The 11688-nt window shown below is 39.4% G+C and overlaps 1 protein-coding gene across 1 annotated transcript; it reads right to left on the bottom strand.

The window, feature by feature from the left end:
- Nucleotides 1-3379: 3379 nt before the first annotated feature.
- cnih4 (cornichon family AMPA receptor auxiliary protein 4) lies at nt 3380-10263 on the bottom strand. Its single transcript, XM_022211417.2, has 5 exons — nt 10191-10263; nt 9165-9233; nt 8820-8932; nt 5797-5937; nt 3380-5684 (listed from the first exon to the last, which is right to left on the bottom strand). The coding sequence occupies exons 1-5, from the start codon at nt 10257-10259 to the stop codon at nt 5657-5659; spliced, it is 420 nt and encodes a 139-aa protein (XP_022067109.1). The 5' UTR covers nt 10260-10263; the 3' UTR covers nt 3380-5656.
- Between the last annotated feature and the right edge of the window lie 1425 nt (nt 10264-11688).

Raw genomic sequence — 11688 nt, 5'->3', positions numbered from 1 at the left:
ATAATACTCCTTCATTTTCTCTTTCACCTTGACCAGTTCTTTCTTTTTCTCGTGCAGAATCTTCCTGTTCCTCCACTTCTGTCTTTTTATTGTTAACTTAAACATTCTGAGCTTCTAGAACTTTTCGAATGTAGAACTTATCTAGCTTTAACTAGATTTAGATCTAGATTTAACTTTTTTTTAAGTCTGAATTTCAAAGCTAAGGAAAAAACACTGATTCTGTGAAGCATGCCACACTATCAAATTAAAAGGTCGGAGACATTAAAAGAAACTGATCAAGGGTTTTGAAATTCAATGGCCTTTCAAAATAAAATGTATTTATTTAAATTCATACATTGTGTGCAATTTAAGCAGGACATATCAGCTGGCAGAAGCTGAAAAGTGTATGAAAAGTGCTACACAAATAAAGTTTGTTTGATTGATTGATTAAATAAGATAAAATTTTATTAATCATAAAGGGAATTATTGTGCTGCAGTCTGTACTACTTGTACTGCATGTCTCTGGCTAGGTATCATTAAAGGTATCAAAAAAGTTATCTTATCTATTTATTGGTATTTATACAAGTCTAGAGACCAGTCCATTGTCTGACGCTATGGGAAGGTCATCAGTGACTTTCACCAGAGCTGTTTCTGTGCTATGATGCACTCTGAAGCCTGACTGAAACTCTTCAAACAGCTATTCCTTTGTAAATGTTCACTTAATTAACAGTTCTCTCAAGAATTTTAGAGAGAAATGGGAGGTTGGATATAGGTCAATAGTTAGCTAAAACATCTGGATCAAAGTAGGCTTTTTCTCTGACGCAGCAGTCATGGGTTCCAATCCAGCACATGGCCATTTACAGCATGTCATTCCCCACTCTTCTACCCATGTTTCCTGTCTCTCTCTCCACTTTCCTATATAATAATGGCCAAAAAAAGGACTGACGTGCGTATGCGTGGAATGCAAAAATTAAGGTCTACTGTACAATTCTGGCATTTGTCCTCCAAGCAGACTTCAAAGTAGTAATATTTAAAAAAAAACGTATTAATCTGGTGTCCACAGCTGTCTGTGTGCTCATGCGTTAGAATAATTAGGGCTTAATCCCAGCCTAACATTAGCCGAGGGCGAGATCATGGTTCCTGCATCTCTATGTACTGACCAATGTGGACTTTGAACACAGACACAGTTCAGTTGATATTACAATTTACACACTATGGGTATGCACTGGTCTACAGTTTGTTTCATTCCTGTCCCCAGTAGTGTGTAGACATAGCACAGGATTTCAGTACAATTTAGAACTTCACACTGTGTTTGGTCCAAGCCACTAGAAAGCATGCTGGGTTTTAAATGTGTGGAAATCTCTTTACACAGCATCTCCTTCAAACCAGCATTTGTTGTGACACCTCCTTGTTTTCCTGTTGCATGCAGTCAGCCTGACCACAAATTTTGAGGTGCACATTGACATCTGCACAGCGTTCCATGCAGACCCTGCCATACTTAAGTACATGGTGAAAATTACATCACACAGGCCCTTGTGAAGACATCCGTCCATCCTCTACACACCACTTAATGCCACTGTGCAACGCTTTTGTGAAAACACAAATGACAAATTAGCTCTCAAGTTTCAATGGATCAATCTGAGCCACTTTGTTTTCCATTTCTAAAGTCAGTGCTCTGTAGAAAAAGATTATTTTCCACAACACATATAGAACAGGCAGCTAGCAGACAATCACTCAGTCTGACAAGTGTTTTGTATTAAAGTCTCATGCAACAAATTTCTTGTGTTTATATATTAAACTATTTGACATAACACCTGTCTTCTTAAATAAAATGACATTTTTTTTCATTTGTGATTACCTGTACGATGTCTGTAAGATACTTTCACACATGACACTGGGTCATTCCAGGTGAAATGACCAGATTTTCCTTGGGGGTGTTGCTGCACCATTTTCAAATTAGTCCTAAATTTGTATGCCATTAGATAGTCACAAAAGTACTTTCTGTGCAAAATTGTAGGCCTGTAGCTCAAATAGTTTCTGAGTTGTGGGGGTCTGAAATTTTCAGAATTTGGGCTATAAAAAGCCTCGCCAGCGTTTTTTGCATCTTTAAGTGGTTATTTCTCAGCCTCTAGACATACCAGAGAGCTGTGAGTTGGTAAACAAGGCCTCTGCATGTAGCTAGTGCCCCACAAACATCCTCAGGTGTTTCCCGACACTCTGCAGGCCGCGGACACTTGCTAAAAATGCTAAAAATTAAGAGATACCTACTCACAAATGGGATTTGGGACCTTAAAAGTACGAAAGTACTAGAAATACTGCACAGAAGTATTCTAACACCCCTGGGTTCCATTCTACACAACCTTGTGTGATAACTCAGCAAACTGGAGCTTTCTAGGTACCTCAGTTTGGAAAATATGAGCTCCCAAAGTTGGACGAGATTTTTAATTGGCTATTTTTGGTGGCAAAAATCTCAGTGTGGGACATCGTACTCAAAATGGCATGTGTAATGTCAAAATAGTTTTTTGTTCTTTCAAAAAGAACAAAACATACATAATACTACCATTGGAATGACTACTAATACTTGTATCCCAATTTAAAATGCTGAAAAGCAAAAAACGATTTTGACATTCCCCATGCCATTTTGAGTAAGAAAATCTCAGTAACTACAAATATAACCCTGCTGATTTTTGTACAGTGATAGAAGACAGATGGAACTGTCTTGTAGAAAACCTTGGGGTCTCTGGTACCTGTCCCACACTGAGATTTTTGCCACCAAAAATAGCCAATTAAAAATCTCGTCCAACTTTGGGAGCTCATATTTTCCAAACTGAGGTACCTAGAAAGCTCCAGTTTGCTAAGTTATCACACAAGTTTGTGTAGAATGGAACTCAGGGGTGTTAGAATACTTCTGTGCAGTATTTCTAGTACTTTTAAGGTCCCAAACCCCATTCGTGAGTAGGTATCTCTTAATTTTTAGCATTTTTAGCTAGCCCCCATGGCCTGCAGAGTGTAGGGAAACACCTGGTGATGTTTGTGGGGCACTAGCTACATGCAGAGGCCTTGTTTACCAACTCACAGCTCTCTGGTATGTCTAGAGGCTGAGAAATAACCACTTAAAGATGGGGAAAAAAACGCTGGCGAGGCTTTTTATAGCCCAAATTCTGAAAATTTCAGACCCCCACAACTCAGAAACTATTTGAGCTACAGGCCTACAATTTTCCATAGAAAGTACTTTTGTAACTATCTAATGGCATACAAATTTAGGACTAATTTGAAAATGGTGCGGCAACCACCATCTGGTGAAACCACATGGAATGACCCCACTGCTTACTGTAACTTTCACTGCTGCTAAAGCAGGTCACCACTTCATTAGTAATTACTAATTTTAAGGCAAATAAGGCACGTTTGTTTTTCCTTTTTATTTATGAAACACCACACTTCCCTCTTACAAAAGAAACTTAACCCTGCATAAGACAGTTAAGTGTCAATCAGACACAAACTTGTTCACCAACAATCCTATGGTTACATAAACCATGCTTTTTATAACAGAAAGCAGGTATGGATATAATGTAAAGTCATGACTTTTCTGTCTATAAACTTAACCAACTGAAGAGGAGTGCACACATCCCTTTCCCAGTTAAAAGCTGCAATACCAACTTACTCAGGAAACTTACAAACAGGGAATGTCAGGCTTAAACATACAGTAATAATTCATTCAGTAAACACGACATCAGTGCATGACTGAGGTCAAATCTAAGCTGTCACTCATACAGTGATATAATAATACATTAACACACAGCCACACACACACAGACACACAATTTCAAACAGCATCCACTTCTGTGATGTGTTACGACAAAGTGGGAGACTACTCAAGTGTGTGGTGTTCTGTGATTGTCATTCACATTGTCCATGGAGTGGGATCAGCACCACATCACTGAAACTGGCCAATTACATGATCACATGTTGTGCTGTTTTTGGTGAATATACACACAGACATTCCCATACTGAAGCAAATATGAGCGTGTATGTGCCACTGTGTAGTAGTGTAGGTTGAGCTGTGGTCGATGATCAATGATCAGTGAAGTGTTTTGCTAGAAGTGTTGCAGGTCCTGTATGCATAAAAAGTCTCAGAACAGAATTAGCTGTCCACCATCTGAGGATCACATGTGTTGTCACAATCACAGTTTCCATTATGTTCAATACCATCAAAAACCTTAAACATCTGATTTGAAAAACCTTTGATACTGTGACCAAATCTGTGATGCAAGTTCACAACAGAGGTGTGAACATTTGAGCAGTAAAAAAACAAAGCACAAAACTAAAGAAACACAACAGCAAGTGATTTCACGGTTGCACAAGCTAGGAATGAAGAGGAAGAAAATATGTGAGTAATTTGGCGCAACGTGTTGAACTGCACTCCCACCAACCTTGCTAACTCATTTTCACATGCCATCCCAGAATCCTCTTCTATGCTTCTACAAAGTATTTAACCATTCTTAGATCACTGTGAATCTCATTTAGTAGATTTATTATAAGAATCTACGAGACAGTATGTCAAGTCATATGGCAAGACTGTGAATGACATCATAAAAATTACTTGAAGGGGAAAACACTTGAAGAACTGACCATCAGAGAGCTCTGACCTCCCCATTTCAGCATGCTAAGCTAGCAGAAGGCCACTGATAAGGGACAGCTGCAAGCCATGGTGTCAGCAACATATTATCAGTCTCTCTTTAAGTTCTCATACACAAGAGAACTTAAAGAGAGGGACCGGATCAGAGTGCTTCAAGACATCAGGAAGTAATTCACACAACCAGCTTATGCCAGTGGTTTGCAGACAATGTTACAGAGAACCACAGCATGGTTCCCTCCTGTCAGGGCAGAATGCTCTAGATATATTCATTCACTGTTAGTCAAAAACTGTTGGCATCAGTTTGGCTTTCACAATAAATATATTGGTTTGTAGGTTTAAGTGTGGAACGGCTAAATATCAACCTTATGACCACTCCGGAAGAAAAAAACTCTGGAATTCTCTGGAAAACCTCTGAAATTCTGACAACACAAACCCCAGTGTAACACTGTGGCTACACTGAATGAGACATATGGGGACCACAGCATGGCAGTGCTGTGGAATCTATCTTTTTAGTGGCTAACCTTGTAGTACATTTATGGTCTTGGGTTGTGGCAAAATGAGACATTCTCAGTTTTTAGACTCAACACATCCCTCTGAAATTTCACATGCTGCCAGAATACATTGACAGACACAGTGGACTTTGTAAGGGAAAAGTTACTAAGTAAACATTAGTTGATACACTGACAGGGTGATCGCACTTGGAAGTGGAACCGTTACTGAGTGAACGGTTTATAAGGGTAGCATGTAAAAACATTAATAGAGGACTGGTCTATTTTGACATTTGCATTGCACACTACTTAAATGCTGCTGACATGTGGTTTTGTCATTTTTAATTTATTGATTATGATGGAAGCATAGTGTAGCAGTGTGTATGTATACACTATGCATGCAGAGTAGCCACAGACTAGAAGTAAACCTATTTTCTACTGTTCTGAAATATTTTATGCATACAGTACAGAGGCAGGGCAGGGTGTGAGCACAAAACAATGAACCCTGGAGTTTCAAATTTGGCAGCTGGAGTCAGAGAGCTTGCTGGGGATTTCAATCATTGATAAGAGCCAAGATCATGCTGGAAAAAACAAAAGTGGAAAACATATGTGTTAGCATTCAGACAGTAAACTGTTATGTGAAAAGCCTGGACATGTCATTCAACTGTGTGTGTAGATGCTGCTTGCTGTCACCTGTACAAATAAATGAAAAAGCAGAGCAGGTGGTAACCCAGTTTAATCATGGCCTCCTTCATGTGGGACTTCAGTTGACCTCGGTTATGGATCTCAGTTGGGTCAAACACACCCATATTTCCCATTGGGACCTTCACATACCTGCAGGGACAATAGGACAAGAAGAGAGTAAACCCAGAAGCCTCAGTACACTATAGTCAGCATGACAGCGCTCCTAACTAGCTCCACTAGCTCCTACTGCTAAGTGACATGGGTAAAACTTCACAGTCTGTCATTATATGTTGCACTGATGAAGGGACTTCTGGTTGGCTCCAAGAAAGTTCTGTCAAATTGTCAGACGACTCCTAAAGGAAAAACAAGCCTTTGGTCAGGTTTTGGAAGGCAGGAGGGAGACTGACTGGGGATAATGTCAGATAATCGAAAGCACTCAAAGACACTCGTTGTGGAGAGGCAGAGTGTAAGGACTTAGGGATGGTACTGTAATGATTTTAACGGTACTACTACTTTTACTGATATTGCTTATCTTCCATAAATACATGCATCCAAAATGACCCTTGTGTATTGACTCTTTACAGCCTTTCAAAAGTTCCCATTTGAGATCTGGAGACCACAAAGGTCATAACAAATGATTCCATTATTCCATTAGTTCCTGATAATGACATAAGCATGCTAATTACACAATTTGTCCAAATGGAAGTCTCAGTAAACAAGTTGTTATGATCATTGTAACAAGTAGTAATTTAGGTGAAATTAACCTTTCAACCCTTAACTTGTTAGTTAAAAAGCACTACTTAGGTAGAATTACAAGTACTTGGAAATGAAGTAGTACTTTTTGTGAAATACCACTTGAAGAAAATTTTAAATTCTAAGTATATTTTGAGGGCTGCACAGTGGGCGGTGGTGGTTAGCACTGTTGCCTCACAGCTAGAAGATCCCCGGTTCACGTCCCTGCCTTCCTGGGATCTTTCTGCATGGAGTTTGCATGTTCTCCCTGTGCACGTGTGGGTTTTCTGTCTTCCTCCCACAGTCCAAAAATACGCTGAGGTTAATTGGTGATTCTAAATTGTCTGTAGGTGTGAATGTGAGTGTGATTTTTTCACCCTAAGTCAGCTTGGATAGACTACAGCCCCCCACTACCCTACAGAGGATTAAGTGGTTTATAGATGACGGATGGATGGTAGTATATTTTGAGCATAATCAACCTTTAAAACTGTAAGTCGTGCACTTGAACCTTGAGGTGTGGTGACGGTCCTGAGAATGCAGCCCACCAAGTCTGCACACACATACCTAAGCCACTAAATCCTCCTGCTCTGTGTTCTGAAAGTGAAACTAAAATTCTGAACGACAATTCAGATAATGCTTTTAATTCCAGACTGACATGATGAACACAGCCACAGTTTACGGTGGTTGCTCCAACAGAAAGAGTTTTGGATTCAGAAAGCATAAGTGCATAATCAAAGACACCTGCACACAGATACATCTTAAGATGATGAGATAGGATGTACAACACAACACTCTTCTCACTTTCTAAAGTATCAAACTGAACTAGTAACATCTCAGGTCTCGCCCACATCTGTGGCTGAGATTTTGCATCAAATTTAGAAATTTTCTGTGGCAAGGTAGCCTGAAATGCTAAAGAATTCAAAAGTTGTGAAAGGGTTAGACCACCTCTTCATTCATGTAAGGTTGTTGCTAGAGGTACGGACCCGTACCTGTAGCCTGTGGACTACGGATACGGCACTTGCCATTTGCCAATCAGATACGCGAGATCTGGTCACGTGACTCCCGGTAGACGCTAGCGGTACGGACCCGTAGCATCGGTACTACAGGTACGGACCCTAAACCTGACCCTAACACTAGCCCTAACCTTAACCTTTTCTTACCTTTCAACAGTTTGCAGTGGTTAGCAGCTTCTTGACTCGCGAGACTCGCGTACGGGTCCGTATCTGTCTGGCAAATGGAAAGTGCCATATCCGTAGCCCACAGGCTACGGGTACGGGTCCGTATCTGTAGACACTACCTTCATGTAAGGTTACTTGAGGGGTCCGTTTGCTCATCCAGTCCATGTGTGCTTTGTGGGCTGCAGGCGTCCCTGCACAACTACGTAGTATTGGGGTTGTAGGCAGCTCAAAAATGGAAGCCGTTCTGTTTGTGGGCAGAGGAAATGCTTTTCTGCTTTTCAAAGTGGATAAATATGGGATAATTTACCTGGCATATTCCTCATTTATGTGTTTATTGCATCACAATAGGTCATACTAACTTTACACTCGCTACCTCCTTTACAGACATTTGGAGAATTGAAGAATTGTTCACAACACTGTATAATGGCCAAATTGCTTTTAAAAATAAAAAAACAACTTAAATTGTGTTTTTAGGTCTGATTGAAAGCAAACCCAAAAATGTGCCTCCTGGAACAGACACATGGCTACATACATGAAGTATCACTGACTTTTGTTCTCCAGTAAGGTACAATAGAGCGTGAGACGTGTGGGTGGACTGGGGCAGCATTAGCAGCAATGTGACCATTAAACAAGAACACCACTGCGATGAAGATGGACCTGAGCCAGTCAGCAGAGCTTGCACATAAACAGCCGATCTACGGTGCCTTTTGGTCAGAAAGAGGAGGCATCTCCAACTGAGCTGTAGCAAGGACTGGTAAAGAAAGTTGTGTGTGTGTGTGTGGGTGTGTGTGTGTGTGTCTGAGTGTGTATTGTAACTTCTGCAACATCTCCTACGTTACCCTTGAAAAATATTTCCTAATGCATACCCAGAGCAGGTAGTCTGTATATTGTATATTGGTTACCAACCAATCACATTGAGCTGTGCACAAGACATTGAAACTGCATGCTGAGGACCACAGCTAGAGAGAGGCAGCTGTGTCACAGCCAAAGTAGGGAATATTAAAAATAATTTGTATTATCAAAATTGAATGAAAAATCATCAACACCAATGGTCAGAAAAATGCTGACCATCAACCCCTAAATAATAGTTATCTGTCTGAAAGAGCGTCTATATGAGCATACCTATAAATGTCCCAGATTGCTACAGGCAGGTTGAGGAGAAAGATGAACCAGTGCATGGAGATCAGCATCAGCATAGTGGAGAGACACTGGCCAACCATCTCTGGAATTACCCACTGGACACAGAGAATGTCAAATATATATAATCCAAACATCAAAATCACACATCAGAACACTAACAACTTTTAGTTTCTTTAAAAACAGATGGTAGAACTAACCATTGCAAACAAAAGATCAATTTAAAATGGAAATTCAAACTGGTAAAACAACAGTCCTAATTTAAAAAAGAAGTCAAAATCAATTAAGTGAATGTATAAGTCAACAATGATTCAGACAAAGGAGACGTACTTTGTTCAGCTTGGAGCAGCAGGCCCTTGCATTGATGTAGTCACATTCTAGGTCAGACAGGGTGATAATCTGAGCGTTAAGTGAAGGTGTCATGGACTCATGAGGTTCACACATTAGTTTAAAGATCAAAACCTTGTTTTTATTCCCCACCTGAAACTGAAATTGTGATTTACAAAAGTATTCAGTCCCTGTACCATTTTAGTTACGTTTGAGATGTGTCTAGAATTCTTGCATAAATCTCAAACTAGTTGCACATTTTTGTAGGTACCCATCAGCTTTGAAATTTCAATACATTTGCAAAAATACATGAAACATATTCTCTTGCTGTATGTTATTAGGTCTAGACTAGAAGCAAAATTGTCAAAAATTAAATTTTACAACATAAACTGTAAAAGGGGCTGAAAACTTTCTGAAGCTATTGTATGTTACCAAATTATGAATTTTGAAAAAACAAAACAATCAAATTTACATGATTTAAAAAAATTCTATTCAGGGGTTATTCCACGAAGTTTTACACTTAATGCAATATTATCTTCATTGTGCAAAAAATACAAAGTATAATATATAAGCTATTTGTCATCAGTTATTGCCAGTAGCTAGAATAGTATAACACTAGGTAACTTTAGTCACTGTGTAATGCTACAACGGCAAACACACTTGTGTATCAGCACACACGTCAATATATGGCTCTAAAGAGTCAGATCAGTAATGTTAACAGAGGTACAGAGAGTTATGGCTTTTCATCTGTCTGGTTGTGATGATTTTAAAATTTTCATGTAAAGTTGAGTCCTGACTTTATGTTCCTGTGATCATACTTTGTCATACAGTTATTCAGCTGTTACAAGCTGGTTAAGGGTAACTTGGTTCAGATAGTTTGACCCTGAGGCTGTATAAAGGCGGCTAACAGGTTAGCTAGTTGACGTTAATGTGCTAATGTAGAGAAGACTTAATAAGAGCTTTCGGCCAGCTTACGGCTTTGTCGAATAACCTTTAAAGTCCACCAGGAACACTCAAATAAAAGGATACAAAGTAAACTGAGAGGAAAATCAGTGCACAACAGTCCACAAGCGATAGAATGAACACTGCCGCTTCCATTTTTCTTCTTCTGGCAGAGATTTGTTTTCCCCTTTCCGGTCACTTGTAGCGCATGCGCTTACGGAGTGTGCTAGTGTTAGTGCAGTACTGCAGCCTAGCGGCGTGGGGTGTATCTGAAAACTGTCACAACCACACAGCTGTACACAAGAAATTACATACAGTACCTCAATGAAAAACAAAGTAGAAGAAGAAAGTAACTAATGATTTTTTAAATTAATCTTTGAAACTGTTCATATGTATTACTTTTGAACTCAAAAGCTATAATGTAGCTACAACATTTAAACAACATGCAACAGAGTTTAGCTAGCTAATTTAGAACGTTTCATACAAGAAGATTGTTTAACACAAATAATCAAGGGAGGAACAGTGTGTAGTGGATAGCACCGTTGCCTCAAAACATGTCGCAGCCTTCATGGGGTCTTTCTGCATGCACTCTGCATGTTCTCCCTGTACATGTGTGGGTTTTCTCTTGGTTCTTCGGCTTCCTCCCTCAGTCCAAAAGCATGCTGAAGTGAATTGATTATCCTAAGTCGCCTGTAGGTGTGAATGTGAGTGTGATTGTTTGTCTCTATATGTAGCCCTGTGATTGATAGCCTGTTACCTGTCCAGGTCACAGGTGTCCCCTGTCTTCACTCTAAGTCATCTGGGATAGACTCCAGCTCCCCCACGACCCTAATAGAGATTAAGCAGTGAATAGATAATGGATGGATGGATGGATATAAATAATCAAGTAGTACAAATAATTTTCATGGTGATGTGGAGTATGAATTGAGTAATCTCAGACTAGGTCTCATTCTTTTGGCTGTTAGACAATTTTAGTTTCATTCTTTCAGCTGCTTTGTGACATAAAAACATTTTGGGAGCAAGTAAAGATCAATTGCAAAAATATAATTCCAACTGATAATTAGGCTTATTGAAAATCTTTTGAGGTCAAAAACCAGGGTATGAGGCTGCAGTGTTTGTTTGTTTTTTTATCAGATGTTGTTTTAGGATTATACTGCTCTACAAAGACAAAAAGAACAATGAAACGAAGTTGAAATTGCTTGCAGCTCAAAAAATTCATATCTTCCCTCTGTGCACCAAGCTGCACTGGATCTTCTAATGCTCATGACATTTTTCAAGTCACTTAATTAGTCCAAAAAAGTACAATATTTTACGATGACAGGTGGTGCGGTAGTGCAAAAGTAGCATCAGTCTATGGTTTCTAAATTTTAATTTAATTTTTAAATTTGGGTTTATTGAAGAATTATTGAAAACCCACATCTTGTGAAAAGTAATTGCCCCCTGAACCTAATAGCTGGTCAGGCCATCCTTGGCAGCAACAACTGCTGTTAAATATTTTGATACCTTGTGATCAGTCATTTACATTGTCATGGAGGTTCACTCTTCTCTGCAGAATAGTTTTAGTTCAGTCACATTTGATGGTTTT

The sequence above is a fragment of the Acanthochromis polyacanthus genome, chromosome 12 (assembly GCF_021347895.1).
Source record: "Acanthochromis polyacanthus isolate Apoly-LR-REF ecotype Palm Island chromosome 12, KAUST_Apoly_ChrSc, whole genome shotgun sequence".
In the NCBI taxonomy this organism is placed as follows: domain Eukaryota; kingdom Metazoa; phylum Chordata; class Actinopteri; family Pomacentridae; genus Acanthochromis; species Acanthochromis polyacanthus.
This window is presented reverse-complemented; position numbering and strand designations above follow the sequence as displayed.

Excerpts from the sequence above, each read along its gene's own strand:
- cnih4 (XM_022211417.2), bottom strand. The coding sequence starts at position 10,259 with ATGGAAGCGGCAGTGTTCATTCTATCGCTTGTGGACTGTTGTGCACTG. Across the intron at positions 8,933-9,164 it reads GCTGCTCCAAGCTGAACAAA|TGGGTAATTCCAGAGATGGT; the intron begins GTACGTCTCCTT and ends CTCTGTGTCCAG. Across the intron at positions 5,685-5,796 it reads TTTTTCATTTATTTGTACAG|CATGATCTTGGCTCTTATCA; the intron begins GTGACAGCAAGC and ends TGTTTTTTCCAG.